Consider the following 27,974-nt stretch of genomic DNA (forward strand, 5'->3'; position numbering starts at 1 on the left):
TACTGTATATATTTCTCACACTGACTGACTCACCCAGTTCTCCCCCGGATATGGAGAAGTCTCTGTCCAAAATGACCCACTTCTGGACCCTCTGGGCGTTGGAGTTGGCCTTAGCTCTATGCCCTCCTGGATGGCCTTGTAAACAGCTGGCTCCTTACTGGCTATAATCTCAGAGGCCTTGGTTTCCATGACACCACGCTGCTGGCAGAATGCCAAGGCCTCTGGGGTCAGCTCGTCCGTCATATAACCGTTGTCGTCGACTGCACACTACGGAGGGAGAGTGGGGCCCAAGGTTAGGAGTGATCCAGGAGTCTTTCTGAACAGAGCCTGGTTCCAGATCTGTTTGTGCTGTATAATTCTATTTGAATTGCTTAATAATTCTAAAGCAATAATTCTAAAGTATGCCAATGAACATATGAGTTGGCAATACAGTCCACAACTAATGTTTGAGGTCTTACTTTGAGTGTGAGCATCATAGAGAGGACTTTGAGCTTGTCTCCGAGCAACATGGCGTTGCTGATGATGGCGGTCTCTGCTTTCACTGCATCCTCAATGGGCACAGGTGGAATATTCTCCCCTCCTGCTGTTATGATCAGCTCTGCAGGACAAGATATGTCATACTTAGCTAGATATTTAGATCATAGATCTACATGATGTTCAATGATGATTATCTTGTATATCCAGGCTCAAGGTAGTAGTTACCCTTAGGCACAGACTTAGGATCAGGGGAAGGTACACAAAATCAACCTTAGATCAGTGTCTTGAGGAAACAGCATCTTACTCACATCAAAACAGAACACTGGAAGGCATATTGTGTAATGGCTATATACAGTACATCTAGAAAATAAACTATTTTTTTTATTTCTTTTTTATTTCACCTTTATTTAACCAGGTAGGCCAGTTGAGAACAAGTTCTCATTTACAACTGCGACCTGGCCAAGATAAAGCAAAGCAGTGCGACAAAAACAACAACACAGAGTTACACATGGGATCAACAAACGTACAGTCAATAACACACTAGAAAATCTGTAAACAGTGTCTGCAAAGAAAGTAATGAGGAAAGGCAATAAATAGGCCATAGTAGCAAAGTAATTAGAATGTATCAATTAACACTGGAGTGATAGATGTGCAGATGAGGATGTGCAAGTAGGAATACTGGTGTGCAAAAGAGCAGAAAAATAAATAAATATGACGATGAGGTAGATAATTGGTTGGATGGGTTATTTACAGATGGGCTGTGTACAGCTGCAGCGATTGGCAAGCTGCTATGACAGCTGATGCTTAAAGTTAGTGAGGGAGATATAAGTCTCCAACTTCAGTGATTTTTGCAATTTGTTCCAGTCATTGGCAGCAGAGAACTGGAAGGAAAGGTGGCCAAAGCAGGTGTTGACTTTGGGGATGACCAGTGAAATATACCTGCTGGAGCGCGTGCTACGGGTGGGTGTTGCTATGGTGACGAGGGAGCTGAGATAAGGTGGAGCTTTACCTAGCAAAGACTTATAGATGACCAGGAGCCAGTGGGTTAGGCAACGAGTATGTAGCGAGGACCAGCCAACGAGAGCATGCAGTTCGCAAGGGTGGGTAGTATATGAGGCTTTGGTGACAAAACGGATGGCACTGTGATAGACTGCATCCAATTTGCTGAGTAGAGTGTTGGAGGCTATTTTGTAAATTACATCGCCAAAGTCAAGGATCGGCAGAATAGTCCGTTTTACAAGGGTATGTTTGGCAGCATGAGTGAAGGAGGCTTTGTTGCGAAATAGGAAGCCGATTCTAAATTTAATTTTGGATTGGAGATGCTTAATATGAATATGTTATACTTAGCAAGATATTTAGATCATAGATCTACATGATGTTCAATGATGATTATCTTGTATATCCAGGCTCAAGGTAGGAGTTACCCTTAGGCACAGACTTAGGATCAGGGGAAGGTACACAAAGGAAACAGCATCTTTCTCACATCAACACCCAACACTGGCAGCCATGTTGTGTAATGGCTATATACAGTACTGTAGATCTAGAAAACAAACTAGAAATAAGTACTATACCCTTTATCCTCCCTGTGATGAACAGGATGTTGTCCTTTTCGTGCTTGCTCCAGAGTGCAGCCAGCCCTCCTGGTCCAAGGCCTCATGACGCCCCCAGAAACAGATCTCACCATTCCTATCCTCGTCTGGCTTGTCCAACTTTGTCTGGCAGCCATTCACCACCTTTCCACAGCTGAGGACAACATCAAGATATTCTTTGTTGTTGACAGTTTGCTGTCTACTCTTTCTACGGTGAGACCGTAAAGCAAGAATGTATTAAATGTCACTTTTATATCTGATGGCTTATTGGTATCAATTCATGTTTTGCTATCACAGTGCTAGCTTTGTCAACTACAAATTAATGAATGTAAACAGTCATTAAAAATTGTCAGTGGACATCCTAGTTTTCCAGTTGCTGACCTCATGATCTTGAAGTTATTCTCCCAGGAGATGGTGTGAGGGCCGGTGCTTTCACTCATCCCATACAGCTCATACAAGGGGAGGCGAAGGCTCATAAAATACTCCAGGGTCTCCATAGTGATGGGTGCGGCCCCTGTTAAGCAGTTCCTGCAGCGGTCCAGGCCCATGGCCCAACTTCTTAAAAACCAGGTGGTTTGCCAGCATGAAGCCCCAGGGCAACAATATTTGTATTTGTTTAACACTTTTTTAGATTCCATATGTTTTATTTCATAGTTTTGATGTCTTCACTATTATTTTACAATGTAGAAAATAGTACAAATAAAGAAAAACCCTTAAATGAGTAGGTGTATCCAAACTTTTGACTGGTACTGTTTATCTTACATCATCCAGAAAACAGTCGCTTTCAAAATATTTATTTAATTGCTTATTGAGGTAAAACAGAATAGAATATGGAATTTTATTGAATAGTTTGGGGTAAGCCTCATCCTCGAGGAATGCTGGCTTTGAGGGGCATTTCTTGGAGACAAGGCCTACCCCAAACTATTCAATAAAATGACGTATTGTTTTCTGTCTCTGTTGTCATTCAGTTAAGCTTGTACTCACTTGAACTCGGGTTGTAAACAAACTTCTGCAATTCAGGTTTAGGCTACAGAATCAAAAGTCATTCAGATAATTCTGATGCTTGTCTATTTTACATTTTGAGACCAACGTTATAAACCCAACTTTTGGAGAAAATTAGGCTACTAGAACTTCTGTAAATGGGTCATTCTACAAAAATGTCACGGGTTTAATATATTGTAGAACATTATCTGTACCATGAAACTGGCTTGTACCTGAGTCTTGGTTTAGTGACATATTTTGAGTTTTAAAAAAAAAGTTAAATGTTAAAATGCAAAAGCTAATATTAGCATTATTTAGTGGATTATATAAAGGCCCAATGCAGACGTTATCTCAGTATCAAATCATTTCTGGGTAACAATCAAGTCATTTACTGCGATTGTTCGCAGTCAAAAATAAACAAATTCCCAGCTAGCACAATGTTCTGAGAACCATGTTTCTTAGATGGGGATGTCAGTACTTCAGCATAACGTTTTTTACAGGTTTCATCATGGTTATATTTAAAGTCATGTTCTCAGAACATTAATAGAACTTTCCATAAAGACCACAAGAAAACAGTAAGGTTCAAAGAACGTTCTATGAATGTTATTTAAAAACATACATTCTGTTCTCAGCGTCAACAAAACTCAGGTTCAGGTGTGTTGGCCGTGCCCACTAATTGGCCACATCTGATCTTAATGAGTGCTTGTTTCCTTTGAAATGGGGTCTATTTGAATAGACTAAAATGAACAGCTTTGGTGCAGTGGACTAATTCCAAATGATAGAAAACAGATCGGAGGTTTGACTCAAACTGATGCTGTGGCACATATATATTATTTATTTTTGCATGTTTAATGCTTAAGCAGACTCATTTTCATGTGTCCTATCTGTGCTTGGAGTTCAAAACAGTTAACCTAAAATATACTAGCAGTGTTACTAAAAGTCGTATTGAAACATATATAAAAACATATAAACTCAGCAAAAAATGATTGTTACAAAAATAAAGTTGCACACTCTAAATATGTTCCCAACAATTTAATGGGTATAACCACGCAGTGCCTCCTTCAGATTTATAATTATTTCAATACAGTTTAGTTACTTTAGTCAGCACCTCTTCAAAAAAATGGGTGTGCATCAGCATAGTATTCTTAATTGGATCAGTGATTGTTGCTACATGGGGGCATTACAGTATCATCAACTGTAACTAATGTGTGTGTATAACTTTTTCATATGGTGTAAAAAGAAATGTTCCATTTTGTAGTTATTCATTAATGATAGTCAGATATTATTGATTCAATGATTAATTGAATACTGTAATACGTAAACACATTTTGAACATAATAATGAACCCAAGTAGGTCAGCATTCTGCTGCGTGTTGTTGACAATGGGTTCCCAGTGCAGGTGTGAATGTTGGCCAATAAGGAGCTCATTGCTCTCTCAATGGATCATTTGATTGACCCATTACATAAAATCATCTCTTTGGGGATTTGGCTTATATTCAACCTCAGAAATGGCAGTTGCCTATCTTGCTGCAAGCACATAAGGGATTTAACTACGTACAATCAGTATGCAGCCATCAGTCATCTTTCCCCACAAATAAAATGCTAAATTACTTTGACCAGTCATTGATTTGATCAATTTGTCTGTTAAAATGTTGTTTGACAATTGGCCAAATTCTCTTTGTCCTACATTGGCCTTGACGCCTCATAAACTACAAGGACACTGCGTTGAAACCAAACGTGAGAACAGCAGTCAGTCTGGTTGACCAGGCTAGTGGCCTGGAGGGCTTTGAGAGGACATTCCTTCAAATCTCAACTGGCCCTTACTGTCTGTCACTCACACCACTGACAGTCGTTACCCTCTAAGCTTTTCTTCCCACTGTAGTTAGGTTCTGAAAGGAGTGGATAGGTGTAAACTATATATGAATAGAAAAAAATTGTGAAGCTTACTTTCAATTGTCCCGCCCTGTTGCTCACAATAAATGTCCATTTCCACTGACTCAAGGGGATTTATGGCTGATTTAAGGTGAAATCGCCAACTCTGTTTGCCAACCCTGTTACTTTATTTGGTACTTAAAAGTACTATAGTCAATTTTTTCTTGAGATGGCAAAACTTGTTTCTATTAAGTTGATCATGTGCTCTATATGAAATCATTTAAAAATGAGGTGAAATCAAGTTTCTTTTCACAAAGTTACACATGTCAAAAGGCACCAAATTGGTTGAACAACCTATATATTACTTACCTACCCAATCTTGTTGGATCTTTGAGGGGAAAAGTGGTCATTTTAAAAACTAGTGATAATTTGATGGTAATTCTAGTGTTAAGAATTTGAGACCTATTTTTGTGGAACCTCAACGTTTATGGCTTCAGTTCTTAGAATGAGAAACTTTGCCGTGGGTTCCTGTAGTTTGGTGACATCAATAGGTTCAGATACAGTACCCGAAGAACACCAACCAGTGGTTGGTGTCACTGTTTGCAAACTATTCAGACTCCTTGACTTTTTCCACATTTTGTTATGATACAGCCTTATTCTAAAATGGATGAAATTGCTAATTTCCCCCTTAATCCACACACAATAACCCGTAACGACAAAACAAAAAACAGTTTTTTAGAATTTACATAAGTATTCAGAGCCTTTACTCAGTACTTTGTTGAAGCACCTTTATCAGGTATTACAGACTTGAGTCTTCTTCAAGCTACGGGGTGGCAGGTAGCCTAGTGATTAGAGCATTGGGACATTATTTGAAAGGTTGCTGGATCAAATCCCTGAGCTGAAAAGTTGAAAATCTGTCGTTCTGTCCCTGAACAAGGCAGTTAAGCCAATGTTCCCCAGTAGGCCGTCATTGTAAATAAGAATTTGTTCTTTACTGACTTGCCTAGTTAAAGTTCAATTAAAATGTAAAAAATTAAATCCTTGATGAAAACCTGCTCCAGAGCGCTGTCGTGTCTTTACTATCATTAAACTGAAGATTCATCTTTATCAAATGACTCTCTGTAATTATTATTACGCGATTAAACTGATTAATCATGTAACTGTAATTAACTAGGAAGTCGGGGCACAAAGGAAAATATTCTTATTACAAAGTTAGAATTTTCCTAATATAACTTTTCAGATATTTTCATATCTGATCGATAGTCTTCTGATTAATGAATTATTTTTGACCTCACGTTAGTCTCATTCCTCATTCAATCTGCACGAATCCAGTCTTAACTATGAGTCATCTATACATGAATTGTCTTAAAATAATTTATTTACTAAGTAATTCACAGAAATGCATAAACAAACAGTAGATAGTTACAAGGAAATGATAACGGAGTTTCCCTAATGGGATAAACCGGCAACGTGGCTTGGTGTGCAAAAGGGGAGTGGGGGTCAGCTGAGAAGTCACTACAGAGTTGATCATTATAACAATTGAAATGCTAATCCTTTGCACATGAACACTCACTCATTCGGGAACAATTGCAATCAATATATATATATATTTACGCTCAGTGTGTCGTCGGGGTCTCTGTTAAAAAATGTGTTTCTGTTGGAGAGTGTCCATCCTCTCTCTCTCTCTGTCGTGGTTAGAATGGATAGTTCAGAGCGACATTCATTCATGTCGTTATGGATAGATGTTTCGGCGGCTGTCGGTCTTCGCGTTCAATGATACCGAATTCCTAGCTGCAGACTAGTAATTAATATCAAAGACTTGTTCTTATTCTGTCGGTATCGATAGTCTAATAGTTTAACCACCTGGTATGGTTAAAAGATTCAGCCATCTACTCAAACCTTGGCTCTCTCGTTATCGAGGTAAGCTGGTCTGCAGCCTTTGTCCTCTCGTAACTGAGGGAAATATGGTCTGTTGAGAAATTCTCAAAGTGTTTTTTTTATTCGGAACACCGATAAGGACTGTCTCATGACGCCTGGTCCTGTCTGTGCCCCTGGGGGCGTGCCAAGAACTTAGTGAAACTTTTTAGGAAATTGGAGTTTCCTTCATTAAACAGTTCAAAATCACATTACACAATTTTACAAACAGTATCATCCTCACTCATTCATCTTATACAACAATTAGATGTAAACCTCATATCTGAGGCTATTATATGAAGAGCGTTATGGTAATGTGCCCGTATTGTCTCCCATGAGTTTCACAAAATTGTACCAAACGGACCAGTTCGTAGCTGGATTCTTCACCGATCTTGTATACCTTCTCCAGAACATAAATGTAGTTTGGTTCTCCAGTTCTGTGAGGTGGAAGAAATTCCATTGTTCTCTATGAAAATTCACTCTGTCTCTATACTGTGGCCATGAGGAGATAATCTCCTCCAAGAATTTACGACCTCTCTCTGACCACATCAGCCTGGGTGTAGTAGACAGGGAGAGGGGGATGGGGCTTGCTGTACCCAAAGAGGGCAACGTCATGAGAGCGCTCAGGACCTCAGACTGGGGGTGAAGGTTCACCTCCCAACAGGATAACGACCTTAATCACACAGTCAAGACAACGCAGGACTGGCTTCGGGACAAGTCTCTGAATGTCCTTGAGTGGCCCAGCCAGAGACCAGACTTGAACCCGATCGAACATCTCTGGAGAGACCTGAAAATAGTTGTGCAACGACACACCCCATCCAACCTGACAGAGCTTGAGAGGATCTGCAGAGAAGAATGGGAGAAACTCCCCAAATACAGGTGTGCAAAGCTTGTATTTTTTGTAATTTTATTGAACCTTTATTTAACTAGGCAAGTCAGTAAAAAAAAACGTACTTAAATGACGGCCTAGGAACAGTGGGTTTACTGCCTTGTTAACAGTGGGTTAACTGCCTTGGCAGAACAACAGAATTTCACCTTGTCAGCTCAGGGATTCAGTCTAGAAACCTTTCGGTTACTGGCCCAATGCTCTAACCACTATGCTACCTGCCACCCCACGATCTCTCTGTACTTTGCTCCTTTCATCTTTCCCTCGATTCTGACTAGTCTCACAGTCCCTGCCGCTGAAAAACATCCCCACAGCATGATGCTGCCACCACCGCCCTTCACCATAGGGATGGTGCCAGGTTTCCTCCAGACCTGACGCTTGGCATTCAGGCCAAAGAGTTCAATCTTGGTTTCATCAGACCAGAGAATCTTGTTTCTCATGGTCTAAGAGTCTTTAGTTGCCTTTCGGCAAACTCCAAGTGGGCTGTCATATGCCTTTTAGTGAGGAGTGGCTTCCGTCTGGCCACTCTACCATAAAGGCCTGATTGGTGGAGTGCTGCAGGGATGGTTGTCCTTCTGGTTGGTTCTCACATCTCCACAGAGGAGCTCTGGAGCTCTGTCAGAGTGACCTCCAATGCCTTAGAATATTTTTGCTACCCTTCCCCAGATCTGTGCCTCGACACAATACTGTCTTGGAGCTCTGCGGACAATTTCTTCAACCTCACGGCTTGTTGTTTGCTCTGACATGCACTGTCAACTGTATAGACAAGTGTGTGCCTTTCCAAATCATGTCCAATCAATTGAATTTACCAAAAGTGGACTCCAATACAATTTTAGAAACATCTAAAGGATGATCAATGGAAACAGGATGCGCCTGAGTTCAATTTTGAGTCTTATTGCAAAGGTTATAAATATTTATGTAGATAAGATGTGTTTTTATTTTTTTAAACTTGCAACAATGTCTAAAAACCTGTTTTCACTTTGTCATTATGGGGTATTGTGTGTAGATGAATAAGGAATTATTTGTATTTAATCCATTTTAGAATAAGGCTGTAATGTAACAAAATGAGGAAAAAGGGAAAGGGTCTGAATACTCTACCAAAGGTGCTTCAACAAAGTACTGAGTAAAGGGTCTGAATACTCTACCAAAGGTGCTTCAACAAAGTACTGAGTAAAGGGTCTGAATACTTATGTAAATGAGATATTTTTTTTTTTTTTTTTTTTTGCAAAAATGTATAAAAACCTGAATTTTGCTTTGTCATTATAGAGTATTGTGTGTAGATTGATGAGAGAGACAATTCAATCAATTTTTGTGGAAAATGTGGAAAAACTCAAGGGGTCTGAATACTATCCAAATTTACTGTATGTAGCTAGCATAAAGCCTCTTCACAAATGGTTTCTATCAAGTCATAGCTATCACATCTCTGGCACCGTTCTCTGATGAGGAGATTTTTAATTGCTGCTGCAGTGAAAAAACAGACACTAAATTGGACAGCAGCAAGTAAGGTGTGTGTGAGATACTACCAACGTTACTTTTTTTGTCCAGAAGAGCTTGTTGGCTCGAAATCGTTTCTGATTTTATTGATCAAGTTCATGTAACACATAAACATTTACATTTCAATATTTCTTCATGTACACAGAAAAGCATTGGGTAAAATTCCAAACAATTGTTGTGATTCATAGTATTTTTATGGAATCAAAAACATAACATTAATGATAAAATAATATGTGTCCGTATCATTGTCCTTCACTTAAAGTGATGTGTACTATGTTGCAGTGCTAAATGATTGTCCCTGATATGTCCTTAGATTCTCCTTGAACATGTTGAGAGAAAATAAGTGTTTTTTTGCAAACATATATTTTACAAATAATAAAATAAAGGTCTATGACAGTGATACGACTTTGAAAGTATTGCTACGGTTGCAATTACAGTTATTGTTATTTTTTTCTACCAGAAGCACAAACTGCTTGCACAGTTGTGGACACTAGATTTGGCATTGATGATTATATGGTTTATTTACAAAAAAGTGCTAATATCGTTGCTGTGTAATCTTATGTGCATAAAAACAGCTTAAATATTGACATAGAGCAGATATATTTGATAGGTCAATGACTACAACAGTCCAATGTTCTCCAGTCCTGTTTGAGTGCCTCTGTTACTCTTGTGCCATTCCATAAATAGCATTGATTTTCTCCTGGAACATTTTGACAACAACCCCCCTCTTTAGCTTCATGGTAGGTCCTGGAGAGAATATTGAAGAAAGAAAGGATATTGAACCAGACTCATTGTGCTCTCAAAATAAGTATCCTCTCGTTCCTGTGCTCCAATCACATTTGATGTACTCAACAGCTTGGAAGAAATATTATATCATGTAATGGTATCCAGAGGAATGTTGTTTAGTTTGAAACAGTCACACGGCTGCCTCGTCAGATACTGTACGTGATGAACATTACTGGCAAAACATTCATTTCAGATACCGTATATGATTAACTTCAGATATTGTGCGTGATAAACATTACTGGCAAAACATTTACTTCAATCTCGACGTTCTTTGTAAAAGTGTGTCAAATTCTGAAATAGCGAATTATCTATTGAAAATTACATACAGTAACATCACAAGACTAGCTTTAGTTTAACAATCTAAGTTAGTTTAATATACAGTACTATCAAATGTTTGGACACACCTACTCATTCAAGGGTTTCTCTTTATTTTTACTATGTTCTACATTGTTGATTAATAGTGAAGACATCAACACTATGAAATAAAACATATGGAATCATGTAGTAACCAAAAACGTCTTAGACAAATCAAAATATATTTTATATTTGAAATACTTCAAAATAGCCACCCTTTGCCTTGATTACAGCTTTGCACACTCTTGGCATTCTCTCAACCAGCTTCATGAGGTAGCCACCTGGAATGCATTTCAATTAACAAGTAGCCTTGTTAAAAGTGCATCTTAATGCGTTTGAGCCAATCAGTTGTGTTGTGACAAGGTAAGGGTGATATACAGAGTAGCCCTATTTGGTAAAAGACCAAGTCCATATTATGGTAAGAACAGCTCAAATAAGCAAGGGGAAATGACAGTCCATCATTACCTGAAGACATGAAGGTCAGTCAATCTGGAAAATTTCAAGAACTTTGAAAGTTTCTTCAAGTGCAATCGCAAAAACAATCAAGTGCTATGATGAAACTGGCTCTCATAAGGACTGCCACATGAAAGGAAGACCCAGAGTTACCTCTGCTGCTGAGGATAAGTTCATTAGAGTTAACTGCACCTCAGATTGTGGCCCAAATAAATGCTTCAGAGTACAAGTAAGAGACACATCTCAACATCAACTGTTCAGAGGAGACTGTTTGAATCAGACCTTTATTTAATTAACCTTCATTTAACTAGGCAAGTCAGTTAAGAGCAAATTCATATTTACAATGACGGCCTACCCAGGCCAAACCCTAGCCAGGACGATGCTAAGCCTATGGGACTCTCAATGACGGCCTGATGTAATACAGCCTGGAATAAAACCAGGGTCTGTAGTGATGCCTCTAGCACTGAGATGCAGTGCCTTAGACCACTGCGCCTGTCACGAGTTCCGCCGAAGTCGGTCCCTCTCCTTATTCGGGCGGCGTTTGGCGGTTGACGTCACCGGCCTTCTAGCCATCGCCGATCCACTTTTCATTTTCCATTTGTTTTGTCTTTGACTTACACACCTGGTTTCAATCTCCCAATTACTTGTTCATTATTTAACCCTCTGTTCCCCCATGTTTGTGATTGTTTCTATGTAGGAAGGTCTGTTATTGTGGGTTCTGTTTTTGTATTGCATTTATTATATGTTGAGTAAAATACATTTACACCAGCTACACCCAGACTTCCTTACAGCGTCACTCGGGAGCCCGATGGTTGAATTGCTGCAAAGAAACCACAACTAAAGGACACCAATAAGAAGAGGATACTTGCTTGGGCCAAGAAACATGAGCAATGGACATCATACCGGTGGTAATCAGTCCTTTGGTCTGATGAGTACAAAAGTACTTCCAACCGCAGTGTCTTTGTGAGACGCAGAATAGGTGAAGAGATGATCTCTGCATGTGTGGTTCCCACCGTGAAGCATGGATAGGGAGGTGTGATGGTGCTTTGCTGGTGACACTGTCAGTGACTTATTTAGAATTCAAGGCACACTTAACCAGCATGGCTACCACATCATTCTGCAGCGATACGCCATCCCAGCTTGTTTGCGCTTAGCGGGACTATTATTAGTTTTTCAACAGGACAGTGAGCCAAAACACACCTCCAGGCTGTGTAAGGGCTATTTGACCAATAAGGAGAGTGATGGAATGCTGCATCAGATGACCTGGCCTCCACAATCACCCAACCTCAATCCAATTGAGATGAGTTGTACCGCAGAGTGAAGAAAAAACAGCCAACAAGTGCTCAGCATATGTGGGAACTCCTTCAAGACTGTTGGAAAAGCATTCTTCATGAAGCTAGTTGAGAGAATGCCAAGAGTGTGCAAAGCTGTCATCAAGGCAAAGGGTGGCTACTTTTATGATTCTAAAATATAAAGTGATTTGTTTAACACTTTTTTGGTTACTACATGATTCCATATGTGTGATTTCATAGTTTTGATGTCTTCACTATTATTCTATAATGTAGAAAATAGCCCCAAAAAATACAAATCCTTGAATGAGTGGGTGTGTCCAAACTTTTGACTGGTACTGTATATATTTCTCACACTGACTGACTCACCCAGTTCTCCCCCGGATATGGAGAAGTCTCTGTCCAAAATGACCCACTTCTGGACCCTCTGGGCGTTGGAGTTGGCCTTAGCATTTACTCGCTCTATGCCCTCCTGGATGGCCTTGTAAATAGCTGGCTCCTCACTGGCTATAATCTCAGAGGCCTTGGTTGCCATGACGCCACGCTGCTGGCAGAACGCCAAGGCCTCTGGGGTCAACTCGTCCGTTGGATCGCCGTTGTCGTCGACTACACACTACAGAAGGAGCGTGGGGTCAAAGGTTAGGAGTGATTCAGGAGTCTTTCTGAACAGAGCCTGGTTCCAGATCTGTTTGTGCTGTATAATTCTATTTGAATTGCTTAATAATTCTAAAGCAATAATTCTAAAGTATGCCAATGAACATATGAGTTGGCAATACAGTCCACATCTAATGTTTGAGGCCTTACTTTGAGTGTGAGCATCATAGAGAGGAATTTGAGCTTGTCTCCGAGCAACATGGCGTTGCTGATGATGGCGGTCTCTGCTTTCACTGCATCCTCAATGGGCACAGGTGGAATATTCTCTCCTCCTGCTGTTATGATCAGCTCTGCAGGACAAGATATGTCATACTTAGCTAGATATTTAGATCATAGATCTACATGATGTTCAATGATGATTATCTTGTATATCCAGGCTCAAGGTAGGAGTTACCCTTAGGCACAGACTTAGGATCAGGGGAAGGTACACAAAATCGACCTTAGATCAGTGTCTTGAGGAAACAGCATCTTACTCACATCAAAACAGAACACTGGCAGGCATGTTGTGTAATGGCTATATACAGTACATCTAGAAAATAAACTATTTTTGTTATTTCTTTTTTATTTCACCTTTATTTAACCAGGTAGGCCAGTTGAGAACAAGTTCTCATTTACAACTGCGACCTGGCCAAGATAAAGCAAAGCAGTGCGACAAAAACAACAACACAGAGTTACACATGGGATAAACAAACGTACAGTCAATAACACAATAGAAAATCTGTAAACAGTGTCTGCAAAGGAAGTAATGAGGTAAGGCAATAAATAAGCCATAGTAGCAAAGTAATTACAATGTATCAATTAACACTGGAGTGATAGATGTGCAGATGAGGATGTGCAAGTAGAAATACTGGTGTGCAAAAGAGCAGAAAAATAAATAAATATGACGATGAGGTAGATAATTGGTTGGATGGGTTATTTACAGATGGGCTGTGTACAGCTGCAGCGATTGGTAAGCTGCTATGACAGCTGATGCTTAAAGTTAGTGAGGGAGATATAAGTCTCCAACTTCAGTGATTTTTTCAATTTGTTCCAGTCATTGGCAGCAGAGAACTGGAAGGAAAGGTGGCCAAAGGAGGTGTTGACTTTGGGGATGACCAGTGAAATATACCTGCTGGAGCGCGTGCTACGGGTGGGTGTTGCTATGGTGACCAGTGAGCTGAGATAAGGCGGAGCTTTACCTAGCAAAGACTTATAGATGACCAGGAGCCAGTGGGTTAGGCAACGAGTATGTAGCGAGGACCAGCCAACGAGAGCATGCAGTTCGCAATGGTGGATAGTATATGAGGCTTTGGTGACAAAACGGATGGCACTGTGATAGACTGCATCCAATTTGCTGAGTAGAGTGTTGGAGGCTATTTTGTAAATTACATCGCCGAAGTCAAGGATCGGCAGAATAGTCCGTTTTACAAGGGTATGTTTGGCAGCATGAGTGAAGGAGGCTTTGTTGCGAAATAGGAAGCCGATTCCAGATTTAATTTTGGATTGGAGATGCTTAATATGAATCTGTAAGGAGAGTTTACAGTCTAGCCAGGTATTTATTGTTGTCCACATATTCTAAGTCAGAACCGTCCAGAGTAGTGATTCTAGGCAGGCAGGTGCGGGCAGCACCTGCCCGCCTAGCATCACTACTCTAAGTACTATACCCTTTATCCTCCCTGTGATGAACAGGAAGTTGTCCTTGTCGTGCTTGCCCAGGTCTCCAGAGTGCAGCCAGCCCTCCTGGTCCAAGGCCTCCTCAGTCTTTTCTGGCTCGTTCAGGTAGCCCATGAACACATGACGCCCCCAGAAACAGATCTCACCATTCCCATCCTCGTCTGGCTTGTCCAACTTTGTCTGGCAGCCATTCACCACCTTTCCACAGCTGAGGACAACATCAAGATATTCTTTGTTGTTGACAGTTTGCTGTCTACTCTTTCTACGGTGAGACCGCAAAGCAAGAATGTATTAAATGTCACTTTTATATCTGATGGCTTATCGGTATCAATTCATGTTTTGCTATCACAGTGCTAGCTTTGTCAACTACAAATTAATGAATGTAAACAGTCATTAAAAATTGTCAGTGGACATCCTAGTTTTCCAGTTGCTGACCTCATGATCTTGAAGTTATTCTCCCAGGAGATGGTGTGAGGGCCGGTGCTTTCACTCATCCCATACAGCTCATACAAGGGGAGACGAAGGCTCATGAAATACTCCAGGGTCTCCCTGGTGATGGGTGCGGCCCCTGTTAAGCAGTTCCTGCAGCGGTCCAGGCCCATGGCCCAGTGAACCTTCTTAAAAACCAGGTTGTTTGCCAGCATGTAGCCCCAGGGCAACAGGTTCTCACTGGAATCCACAACAAACAAGGAGGAATGCCACACATGGTGTAAAAGATTAAAGAGATTCTCTGTTACCTTTGTATACTTTTTAGCAGTAGTTCTGATAGTGGCACTCACGAGCCAAAAGCGGTTCCCGAACATTGTGCACCGCGTCATTGCTCGCTGTCTCTTGTTTTGCTGTGTGTGCATCTTGCTAGCTGTCTCTCAAATGGTGAGGGGCTGATTGGCTGAAACTCAAATTGCTAGGGGCCTGGCCCACATGGTGTAAAATGTAGGGAAAATGGCGCTGAATAAACTAGGGGTTTGCTGGCTAATTGAGGTAAGACAGTAATTCTGCCCATAGATTATGCATGTATGAACAAAACAAATTGACATATCCAGCCCAAAGCGGGAGGATTAAAAAAGATTTACTAGTCGCCAAACTTGGCTGGAATTTAATCTAGTTTAGAATACAAAAAAATGCTATTTGGGCATGTTTTTTATTGTTATTGATAAGATCATGTCTATGGGTGAAATTTGATGCACTGAAAATCTGCATTATTTCTGCAGTACGGGTTTGATTGAACAACAAGAACCTGAGCTAAATTCTTACCCATTCATGGCACTGTAGCTGGCTTGCAATCCGATGGATTTAGCCCAGTCTGCCACTCTTTTCCTCATACCAGAGGACTTGGCACCAATGGCTTTCATCTTCTCCTGCATCTTCTCCCACACACGGGGAACTCCCAGGAAACTGGTGGGGCGCACCTCTTTCAGAGTAGTCCCCAAAGAGCCCTATGAAATCATAAAGTTGCTGGTTATCAAGTCATATCAAGTTACTCCAGTCCAAGTTACTCCAGTCCCACCCTTCCCAACCAAGTCAAAACCAAACTACCACAATTCAATCAATTGTTCCCAATGTAAATAGCATTTTGAATGGAAAGTAATGCACATCATCAATTTCTGTAGTATAATAGTTATGGATTCTGACCTTCAGGGCGTCTGGTTCTGCGAAATACGTCACCGCTGCGAATCTCATGGCGATCCACATGTCGTTGACCTGGGCAGCTACATGGCTCAGGGGCAGGTAGCTCACCACCACCTCCTCACCATGTTTCAGATCTGGCATGGTGCCCACCGCATTTGAAGTCCAGGTGATCTGAGGAGAGAGTCGGTCACCACTTAGAGGAAAAACTATACGCTACTTTTTTGTTTGTCCTTACCGTGAACAATACATGGACAGAATTGTGACTTTTTCACATACTGTATCCAGAGCACAGTGGCCACAGAGCTATCTCAACCATATAGTACTACTGTAATGTGTCTGAGGGAGCCACCACATTCTGTGAGGATGAAGGGAAGGCCAGATGGTTACTGCAGTACAGTTAATGTACATGTAAATATAGAGCTTTTTCCTCAATAGGAATACTCACATTGTCATGACTCAGCATGACCCCTTTGGGGTTGCCTGTGGTTCCAGAGGTGTAGATGAGTGTACAACACTGGTTAGCCCTCTGACTGTCCACCACAGCATCTAGCCGTTCATCAGACACCTCCTCACCCAGCTTCATAAACTCAGCCCACTGTAGGAGGACAGAGGTTGAGTCGGTAACACCTGATTCACATTATAGAGCCAATACGAATCGTACTGTGCTGGCTTAGATATTTTCTATTCACATGATCCTTTTCAGAAGGGTTCCAGCAACTATGGTGGCTGTGTTAACAAAGCTGTTTGCTCAGTAATGTGAATGGATTAACAGTCTCACAGTTACAGTGTAGGAAAGGAAATATTCTAGGAAATAATGTGTGCTACTAACATTTCTATCTATTAGGCAAATAAATCATGTTTTTTTTCCAGCTGGCTAAACTTGATCTTGTTTATAGATATTATTTTGATGCAAACTTACAGTGTACAAGTTTGGCAGCTTCTGTTGCAGTTCATCTTTGTACTGAACGATAGCTTTCAAGTGTGGAAGCTTGTCCTTAACCTGAAAGGTATGGACAAAGTAGGAATTTTAGAATTAATCATTTTGGCACAGAATTTAGAATTAAACATTTTCACTTGATCTACTTACAAATAAAACAGCACAGTAATGGATTAATTCTTTTTTTTAATGTGTATATTATTTGCATAATTCTGTGCATAGGTTTCATGGCTATTGGTATATTTCAGTTTTCTCCATATATTATTGTATACAAAATAATTGACGCATTTGTCTCACCCGTTTTAAAAATCTATTGCACACCTACTGTATATTACTTGACATGGATAAATAAAACCAAAGTGTATTCATGTTTTCCTTATGTCTACTGTGTAATTTATTGTGATGTTAATGTGTCAAATGTATTCAACTGACCGAATGTACATGCCTCTAGAGGTTATTTAAGTAGGTGTGTTTCACAGTGGTGTATCACCTGACGAAGATCCAACTCAGATCGAAACATATTTTTTTCTGCGTTTAATAAAATCACAATGGGAGTATACCAGATATGTGTACATTTCTTTATTTTATTTTATTGGCAGACACGACCAGGGGAACCGTATAGTTCAGTATGTGTTATGGGGTCTCACCTGGAGGATTTTGAGGAGCTGTTTGTGGTTCTCCACCACAAGGACATTGGCCTCACAGTTGTCTGCTACATACTGACATGCCTCGGGGGAGTTGGTGGTGTAGATGCCTGCAGCAAAACCCCTGGCACACAACACACATCAAACAACTTTCTTATTGAGGCAGTTTAGACTGTGAAGGTGGTTTAGACTGTGAAGGTGGTTTAGACTGCTGAAGCAGCTGGTTGTCCAAGTCACACAGCATTTACAGTATGAACAATATGCAGAGTAGTGCATGGTATTATAGTGCATGGTAAGATAGTGCATGGTAAGATAGTGCATGGTAAGATAGTGCATGGTAAGATAGTGCATGGTAAAATAGTGCATGGTAAAATAGTGCATGGTAAAATAGTGCATGGTAAGATAGTGCATGGTAAGATAGTGCATGCTAGATGTATAATAATAGGGGCGGCAGGTAGTCTACTGGTTAGAGAGGTGAGCCAGTAACCGGAGGTTTACCAGTTCGAATTCCGGGTCTGACGGGAAAATATTTGGCCTGCCGTTGTTTCCTTGAGCAAGGCACTTAACCCCCCACAACAACATCTCCCCAGGCACCCAGTGTGGCAGCCCCCCCGCATCTCTCCAAAAACCTGTGTATGTACAGTATGTGTGTCTCTTTCAGAGGGGGTTAAAAGCAGAAGTCAAATGTTGTTATTATTACCCAGCCAGGATACAGCCAATGTCTGAGATTAACCACTCTGGAGAGTTAAAGCCCAGAATACCGACACCATGGTAACGCTCCAGCCCCAACTACAGTAGAGAGAAGAAGAGAAAGAGTCCGAAAGAAACATTTAGAATCAATAAGAATGTGGCACACTGCCTCATTTACTGTTGACCTACGTGATGCTTTGAAAAGTACTCCAGTTTATAGCCTCTCCTTGACACTGGAGACGTAACTTAAGCATTGAATCTAACACACCCAAGTGTTGGTTTTCACCAGCACCATTCTTACAAGGAGACAGACATGGCAATGAGAAAAAAAGGAAATTATTTCTGCTGTGTCAACATTCATCATCCCCTTTCACTGGAGGTAAAATTCTAAATAGTCCATAGCCCAGGGATCATCAACTAGATTCAGCCTTGAGACAATTTTTAAATTAAGCAATAAGGCCCTCAGCCGTGGTATATTGGACATATAAAACAACCCCCTGAAGTGCCTTATGGCTATCATAAACTGGTTACCAACGTAATTAGAGCAGTAAAAATACATATTTCGTAACACCCGTGATATACCACGGCTGTCAGCCAATTAGCATTCAGAACTGAAACCACCCAGTTGATAATGAAAAGTATGAAAATGTATGCACTCACTAATGTAAGTGGTTCTGGATAAGAGCGTCTGCTAAATGACTCAAATGTCAAATTTAAAAAAAATAAAATTACAAATAATTTGTAGACCTCAGATTGACTGCAAGAAGCCCAAAAAGATATGTTTGACTAAAACATAATGATTTCAAACCTTGCTTACATTTGTATACGATCACGCATCTCTCTATTATCTGTGGGAGATGTCTTTAGTTAATTTCACTTAGGGCTTATTTCCAACAATGAAAAAAGACATATAATACTAATCTACATATATATTTTTTAGCTTAGAAAATTTGGGGGGCCAAATAAAACCACCCGCTGGCCAAATCTGGCTCAAATTTGCCAGTTTTCAGTGATGTTAACAGATCTTCATTAGAATTCACTGGCAAAGTTCAAAAATACTCATACGCCTCTGTATAGATACAGACACTAAAAAATGCAGAATACATCCAGGTAAAAGTACATCATAACATAGAACTTTGAGAGATTAATTTTCCATTAAATTCCACGCAAGCATAGAACAGAGAGCAACTAAAGAGCACAGACACCGACACAACAACTACACCAATGAACAGACCTTGAGGAAGCTCTTGGCCGCCAGTCGGCACTGCTGGAAATACTCCCTCCAGGTCAGGGTGACCCACTGCCCCTCTTTCTTAGATGCCAGTGCAGGCAGGTCTCCGTAGTTCTCCACCGTCTCCAGGAACATCTGGTGGACGGTCATGGGGGCCTTGCAGCCCAGCCCTGTCTCAGTCATCCTCAGCTTGACCGCCTGATCCCTAAAGGAGCACCAGAGCTGCTCCGCTGGGGCCAGAGACACATCCGACAGCTTCAGGGGCACCGAGGCACCTGTAGTGAAATCAAATCAAATCAAACGTAATTTGTCACATGCGTCGAATACAACAAGTGTAGACCTGAGTGTGAAATGCTTACTTACAAGCCCTTAACCAACAGTGTAGACCTGAGTGTGAAATGCTTACTTACAAGCCCTTAACCAACAGTGTAGACCTGAGTGTGAAATGCTTACTTTACAAGCCCTTAACCAACAGTGTAGACCTGAGTGTGAAATGCTTACTTACAAGCCCTTAACCAACAGTGTAGACCTGAGTGTGAAATGCTTACTTACAAGCCCTTAACCAACAGTGTAGACCTTAGTGTGAAATGCTTACTTACAAGACCTTAACCAACAGTGTAGACCTTAGTGTGAAATGCTTACTTACAAGCCCTTAACCAACAGTGTAGACCTGAGTGTGAAATGCTTACTTACAAGCCCTTAACCAACAGTGTAGACCTTAGTGTGAAATACTTACTTACAAGCCCTTAACCAACAGTGTAGACAAGAGTGTGATATGCTTACTTACAAATCCTTAACCAACAGTGTAGACCTTAGTGTGAAATGCTTACTTACAAGCCCTTAACCAACAGTGTAGACCTGAGTGTGAAATGCTTACTTACAAGCCCTTAACCAACAGTGTAGACCTTAGTGTGAAATGCTTACTTACAAGCCCTTAACCAACAGTACAGTTCAAGAAGAGTTAAGAAAATATTTTCCAAATAAACTAAAGTAAAAATAATAAAAAGTAACACAATAACAACAATAACGAGGCTATATACAAGGGGTACCGGTACCGAGTCAGTGTGCAGGGGTACAGGTTAGAGGTCATTTGTACATGTAGGTAGGGATGAAGTAACTATGCATAGACAATAAACAGCGAGTAGCAGCAGTGTACAAAACAAATGGAGGGGGGGGGGGGGGTCAATGTAATAGTCCGGTGGCCATTTGATTAATTGTTCCGCAGTCTTATGGCTTGGGGGTAGAAGCTGTAAAGGAGCCTTTTGGTCCTAGACTTGGCGCTCCAGTAGACTTGGCGCTCCACTTGCCGTGCGGTAGCAGAGAAAACAGTCTATGACTTGGGTGACTGGAGTCTCTGACAATTTTATGGGCTTTCCTCTGACACCGCCTATTATATACAGTGGGGAGAACAAGTATTTGATACACTGCCGATTTTGCCGATTTTCCTACTTACAAAGCATGTAGAGGTCTGTCATTTTTATCATAGGTACACTTCAACTGTGAGAGACGGAATCTAAAACAAACATCCAGAAAATCACATGGTTTTTAAGTAATTAATTTGCATTTTATTACATGACATAAGTATTTGATACATCAGAAAAGCAGAACAATATTTGGTACAGAAACCATTGTTTGCAATTACAGAGATCATACGTTTCCTGTAGTTCTTGACCAGGTTTGCACACACTGCAGCAGGGATTTTGGCTGTCGCTGGGCAATACGGACTTTCAGCTCCCTCCAAAGATTTTCTATTGGGTTCAGGTCTAGAGACTGGCTAGGCCACTACAGGACCTTGAAATGCTTCTTATGGAGCCACTCCTTAGTTGCCCTGGCTGTGTGTTTCAGGTCGTTGTCATGCTGGAAGACCCAGCCACGACCCATCTTCAATGCTCTTACTGAGGGAAGGAGGTTGTTGGCCAAGATCTCGCGATACATGGCCCCATCCATCCTCCCCTCAATACGGTGCAGTCGTCCTGTCCCCTTTGCAGAAGAGCATCCCCAAAGAATGATATTTCCACCTCCATGCTTCACGGTTGGGTTGGTGTTCTTGGGGTTGTCTTCATCCTTCTTCTTCCTCCAAACACGGCGAGTGGAGTTTAGACCAAAAATCTCTATTTTTGTCTCATCAGACCACATGAACTTCTCCCATTCCTCCTCTGGATCATCCAGATGGTCATTGGCAAACTTCAGACGGGCCTGGACATGCGCTGGCTTGAGCAGGGGGACCTTTCGTGCGCTGCAGGATTTTAATCCATGACGGCGTAATGTGTTACTAATGGTTTCTTTGAGACTGTGGTCCCAGTTCTCTTCAGGTCATTGACCAGGTCCTGCCGTGTAGTTCTGGACTGATCCCTCACCTTCCTCATGATCATTGATGCCCCACGAGGTGAGATCTTGCATGGAGCCCCAGACCGAGGGTGATTGACCGTCATCTTGAACTTCTTCTATTTTCTAATAATTGCGCCAACAGTTGTTGCTTTCTCACCAAGCTGCTTGCCTATTGTCCTGTAGCCCATCCCAGCCTTGTGCAGGTCTACAATTGTAGCCCTGATGTCCGTACACAGCTCTCTGGTCTTGGCCATTGTGGAGAGGTTGGAGTCTGTTTGATTGAGTGTGTGGACAGGTGTCTTTTATACAGGTAACGAGTTCAAACAGGTGCAGTTAATACAGGTAATGAGTGGAGAACAGGAAGGCTTCTTAAAGAAAAACTAGCAGGTCTGTGAGAGCCGGAATTCTAACTGGTTGGTAGGTGATCAAATACTTACGTTATGCAATAAAATGCGAATTAATTACTTAAAAATCATACAATGTGATTTTCTGGATTTTTGTTTTAGATTCCATCTCTCACAGTTGAAGTGTACCTATGATAAGAAATTACAGACCTCTGTATCAAATACTTGTTCTCCCCACTGTAGATCCTGGACTGCAGGAAGCTTAGTCCCCTCTGTAGTGCCTTAGGGTCAGATGCCGAGGAGTGCCATATCAAGATGTGATGCAATCGGTCAAGATGCTCTCGATGGTGCAGCTGTAGATCTTTTTGAGGATCTGGAGACCCATGCCAAATCTTTTCACTCTCCTGAGGGGGAACAGGTTTTGTCGTGCACTCTTCACGACTGTCTTGGTGTGTTCGAACCATAAATTATCTTTCGTAATGTTGTCACCTAGGAACTTGAAACTCTCGGCCCACTCCACTACAGCCCCGTTGATGTTAATAAGGGCCTGTTTGGCCCGCCTTTTCCTGTAGTCCACGATCAGCTCCTTTGTCTTGCTCACATTGAGGGAGAAGTTGTGGTCCTGGCACCACACTGCCAGTTCTCTGACCTCCTCCCTATAGGCTGTCTCATCGTTGCCGGTGATCAGGCCTACCACTGTTGTGTCATCAGCAAACTTAATGATGGTGTTGGAGTATTGTTTGGCCACACAGTCGTGGGTGAACAGGGAGTACAGGAGGGAACTAAGTACACACCCCTGAGGGGCTCCCGTGTTGAGGATCAGCGTGACAGACGTGTTGTTTCCTACCCTTACCACCTGGGGGTGGCCCATCAGGAAGTCCAGGATCCAGTTGCAGAGGGAGGTGTTTAGTCCTAGGGTTCTTAGCTTAGTGATGAGCTTCGTGGGCACTATGGTGTTGAACGCTGAGCTGTAGTCAATGAATAGCATTCTCACATAGTGCCACGGGGCGGTAATATTTAGGCAGGTTACCTTTGCTTCCTTGGGCACAGGGACAATGGTGGTCTGTTTGAAACATGTAGGTATTACAGACTCGGTCAGGGAAAGGTTGAACATGTCAGTGAAGACACCAGTCAGTTGGTCCGCGCATGTTTTGAGTGCTAGTCCTGGTAATACATCTGGCCCAGCGGCTTTGTGAATGTTGACCTGTTTAACGGTCTTGCTCACATTGGCTACCGAGAGTGTTATCGCACAGTCATCCAGAACAGCTGGTGCTCTCGTGCATGCTTCAGTGTTGCTTGCCTCGAAGAAAGCATAAAAGGCATTTTTAGCTCGTCTGGTAGGCTCACGTCACTGGGCAGCTCGCATCTGGGGTTCCCTTTGTAGTCCGTAATAGTTTTCAAGCCCTGACATATCTTATGAGCGTCAGAGCTGGTGTAGTAGGATTCAACCTCAATCCTATATTGACTCTTCGCTTGTTTGATGGATCGTCTGAGGGCATTGCGGGATTTCTTATAGGCGTCCGGATTAGTGTCCCACTCCTTGAAAGCGGCAGCTCTAGCCTTTAGCTCGTGGATGTTGCCTGTAATCCATGTCTTCTGGTTGGGATATGTACGTACGGTCACTGTGGGGTCGACGTCGTCGATGCACTTATTGATTAAGCCAATGACTAAGGTGGTATACTCCTCAATGCCATTGGATATATCCCGGAACATTTTCCAGTCTGTGCTAGTATAACAGTCCTGTAGCGTAGCATCCATGTCATCTGACCACTTGTAGTATGGGGACAGCAGGGGCAGCAGTTTCCTGCCATCAGTGGTCGTTTATGAAGTAATCTCAACGACTAGTATTCCCCTGCCCTGTCCCCAGTGGACCGCAGGCAGGTACAGAATGAGAATGTGTTCTCAGTGAACTTACTTTGTAAAATAAGGGTTAAATAAAACAGAAGTCAGGGTGTGTGTCTATTTCTGAGAATCAGACTGGACTATCTCTATCCCACCCTTCTTCGCTGTCTCAGTGTGAAGCATAACCATTTGAACCCTCTTAACTAGAGCTGGGCTGCCTGTATCATATTGATTCAGAGAATAGAGGAAGCTATGGAATGTCCCTGCCTACCCACCAATCAGTTTTGAGTGGTGAAACTGGCTCTGATTAAATAGAAAAGGTTGATTGATCAAAATCATGCAATGGGGGACAGGTAAATCATTTTCTTCCTCAAGAAATAACACATTTCCTAGAAGTTCAGAATAACTGTAACCTTGAACTAATTATGCTTTTAGGCACATTTCTGTCAACCTGTTCCACACGTTTCTTTATAACTGCTGTATTATTAACTACAAAACACAATCATGTTTCTCTTATAGGTGATAAACATCTGATCTGCTTCCGTTAATTAAGTTGAGTCCATATCCTATAAAAAAACATCTTAGCTCTACCTATGATCACCATAAACTGCTATTACCTGAGAGAGGATCCCATTGAGGTCCCTCTAGTCCTGGTGATCTGGGTGGTTTGGTTGGTGCTTCAGGTATGCTTGCTGTGGTTATCATTGCAGGTTCTACAGCAGCTGTCTCCTGGCTGTCTTTACCCTCTCCATCTGACTCGGACTCAGAGTTTGGCTGTGGATGGTCTACTACTCCTCCATTGACAAGGGGACTGGAATGGTTTCTGTTCTGTTGGAGTTTGGAGACTGGTGGTAACTGTTCGGTTTCTCCAAGAGGAATGTCACTCACACAACTAGAATGAAGCACACGAAAATAAAATATGCTTTAAAGAAACACTCAGTCATAAAATACTGTACCATTATTTGGTGAATATTTAGCAACCATAAACTGGTACTTCAACTGTCCTGACAGAATTTGTTCTCCAGCATAGAAGATTACTATAAGTCCACATACCTCTCAGAACTCTTCTCTACGACAGGAACCCCATTGAGGACAATGGAATCCTCTTGTTCAGACATCTTGTAATTGCTTAAATAAAAGACGTAAATGATCTACATTGGACGTGCAGAAACCACTAGATCATGATGAACAAGCTTTACATATCAAATGAATCAAATTTGTGCAAAGGCTCCTGATATTCTACTGATTGAAGAGAAGAAGTGTAACCTCCTGGATCTTTATATGAGTGGGTATTGCAACATGACAGCGTCAGGGGTAGTGTGTCAATAGCTGCTTAGTTCAATTGATAACGAATGGCGAATTTAAAGGGTTTGTACCAAAAAACCTGTAACCATTTGAAGAGCTTTTTCCGACCTTTCACTTAAATATAGCAGGTTACACCAAGACGGTTGATTTTTAAATTACAAAGTGACTGAGAAAGAGCGGGTATTTCTGCCGAAACACCATTTTTTTGTCTTATCTTCAAAGGCAGATCTCAGTCAAGGTCCTGTACAGTAGTTATCTCCACAGGCACACATAGTAAATGTGTTGGTTTTTAACATGTCTCAAATACAACATAGGCCCAAAGCATGTAGTGCACATAGAGTAACATGTTGGGTTACTTGACCATGATACCTCATCATTATCTCCGACATGATGTCAATCAGCCAAGATGAAAAATGTCAATGAAATTATGCCATCTTGTGTTTTATCTTGAAATTGAAGACAATTTCCACACATAACTGCTCTAGTTTAGCTATGACAGTCATAATGATGACATGGCTTGAGTATACCATATTGCCAAGAAGCTGCTGAACATGTATGGAGAGAGAAAAATGGATGTGGTCACTTCAAATTCCAAACAAGTAGTTACAATATTGAGACAGAGCTCATAACAGTGACATAGCATTTTTGTCTGGTTCATGAGGACATTGTTTTGTTTCACCACTTCAACAAGAAAAGAACAGAAGATCCGTCCAGATAGATCAGATAACTATGGTCAAAATGTCTCTCGGCAAAAGTTAATCATAATTGCAAAACAATTGCCTAAGTTATGTGACAAAGTAAACACTGAACTTTTGCACAGAATGCTGCAAACATGAGTGCTTACTGACGTTTCTGCAAAAAAAAAAAAATGAACTGAAATAAGATAAATTGGATAGAATCTCTATGCGCTCTTAAAGGATCAATGCACGCGTTTTTATCTCAATATCAAATTATTTCTGGGTAACAATTAAGCTCCTTAACGTGATTGTTTTAAATTAGAAATGGTAAAACAAAATGAACAAAAATAGCTTCTTAGCAAGAGCAATTTCCCAAGCAAGAAATTTGATAGGGCTGTCTGTGAGTGGTCTAAGTAGGAGGGGAAAACTAAAAACTAGCTGTTATTAGCAGAGAGGATTGGAACTCTTTCTTATTGGTCTATGTATTGCCTGGTGATGTCACCAGGGCAGGCAGGTCAACACTCCATCCCACCAAACAAACACTAAAAGGGCATATCATCAATTTCACAATTTCACTGTATTATTCCAAACTCATAGCGTGTAAATATATATAAAACACAGATAAATCAAGTTTTTGACTGCACTGGTCCTTTAACAGATTACCTCTAAACAAGTAGCAAATTGACACAAAAATATACAATTCTGTATCTATGTTCCTACATGAGCAAGGCCTCAACCCATCAAGTAATGAGCTGTCCATTTCAAATATTGAAATATATTTTAGTATGTGTGTATCTCTCCAGCAGCATCAGCTCTAGAGTGACCCAGGCAAGCACTGTTTGTGTTGGCTTTAACAAGACAATAAAGAATAAGCCTGAGCCTGTTGGCAAAACAATAAAACCTGAGGAACCTGCTTGTTTCAGTTTAGTTCAAACATGCTTTGTATGTCCTAAGATGTAGGCCAGGTCATGTTTGTTTGTTTGCTTTGAACACATGTATATATCTATATATAGATTTGGCAACCAATACATGCAGCTATTATAGGTTACCGGTCAAATTCTTTTCACTCTGAACATGCCTCTGCCCCTGAAATTCAAACATTACATTGGATTTATACCGTGAAGGCTACTGTATCAGTACCAGAAAGCAATCTAAAAGTCAAAATCACAGTTACTCTTGGTTATAATGGTTAGACAATTACATGCAATTATAGGCAACTTAACACCTCCCAGTATCAGTCAATGCTTTGCTGTAGATGCTGAATAAATAATCCTAAATATTCACCAAGGTTTATAATGCAATAACTGTCCAACTGCTTCAAATTGATTTCACAAACCAAGACAGACGGACCAATGTATACCAAGACAGACAGACGGACAGATGGACAGACGGACGGACAGACAGACAGACAGACAGACAGACAGACAGACAGACAGACAGACAGACAGACAGACAGACAGACAGACAGACAGACAGACAGACAGACAGACAATTGACCCTAGTTCCCCACTCTGACATGTGAGCAAGGACTGTAGGAACATGTTGCAAGAGCTGTCTGTGATTTGTAGATTGACGTGGTGGTCTGGCATATGAAAAAATAGCCTATCGTGAAAGAATTGTAAGCACACATAAACAAATGTATTAATTCATTCCAGAGTAGTAATATTCAGCAGAATATTATAATACCTTTCTATTGAATAAAGACAGAGCAGATATCCTACCTTGTTCAGAGACTTTGTTCAGACAGGGATAGACAGAGGCAGGTGCTATATGACATCACCTTGACAGGAGAGAGTGCAGGCAAAACTTGGATGGACCTCGATGTAATGTGCACAACGTGGAACTGTCACCCAGGACAGCAGCTGATAAGCCTGTAGAGGTATGTATGGGGAACAGTACTATCCAACTCAGGTCTGTATGTACTCTTACGTAATTTCCCCCACAC

At 41.3% G+C, this 27,974-nt stretch overlaps 1 protein-coding gene across 2 annotated transcripts; it reads right to left on the reverse strand.

Annotated features, from left to right (window-relative positions):
• On the reverse strand, window positions 1–27,900 carry LOC118358138 (long-chain-fatty-acid--CoA ligase ACSBG2-like). Of its 2 annotated transcripts, XM_035735629.2 has the most exons (15): window positions 27,751–27,900; window positions 25,101–25,175; window positions 24,665–24,939; window positions 19,537–19,808; window positions 18,313–18,401; window positions 17,616–17,736; window positions 16,951–17,031; window positions 16,477–16,626; window positions 16,035–16,202; window positions 15,657–15,838; window positions 14,838–15,071; window positions 14,393–14,610; window positions 12,900–13,039; window positions 12,465–12,708; window positions 9,735–9,960 (listed from the first exon to the last, which is right to left on the reverse strand). In XM_035735629.2, exons 2-15 carry the CDS (start codon window positions 25,163–25,165, stop codon window positions 9,875–9,877), a joined length of 2,325 nt encoding a protein of 774 aa, XP_035591522.2. In that variant the 5' UTR covers window positions 25,166–25,175; window positions 27,751–27,900; the 3' UTR covers window positions 9,735–9,874. The 2 variants fall into 2 exon arrangements, with proteins under 2 accessions (XP_052334568.1, XP_035591522.2); XM_052478608.1 differs by lacking the exons at window positions 9,735–9,960; window positions 12,465–12,708; window positions 12,900–13,039 and adding exons at window positions 1–267; window positions 459–598.
• Window positions 27,901–27,974: the final 74 nt, after the last annotated feature.

This window comes from Oncorhynchus keta, chromosome 25 (assembly GCF_023373465.1).
Source record: "Oncorhynchus keta strain PuntledgeMale-10-30-2019 chromosome 25, Oket_V2, whole genome shotgun sequence".
NCBI classification, from domain to species: Eukaryota; Metazoa; Chordata; class Actinopteri; order Salmoniformes; family Salmonidae; genus Oncorhynchus; species Oncorhynchus keta.

Coding starts and splice junctions, on each gene's coding strand:
- LOC118358138 (XM_035735629.2), bottom strand. CDS start 25,165: ATGTCTGAACAAGAGGATTCCATTGTCCTCAATGGGGTTCCTGTCGTA. Junction 17,737..18,312: donor ATTGGCTGTATCCTGGCTGG/GTAATAATAACA, acceptor GTTGTGTGCCAG/GGGTTTTGCTGCAGGCATCT. Junction 13,040..14,392: donor CATCACAGGGAGGATAAAGG/GTATAGTACTTA, acceptor CTTGTCCTGCAG/AGCTGATCATAACAGCAGGA.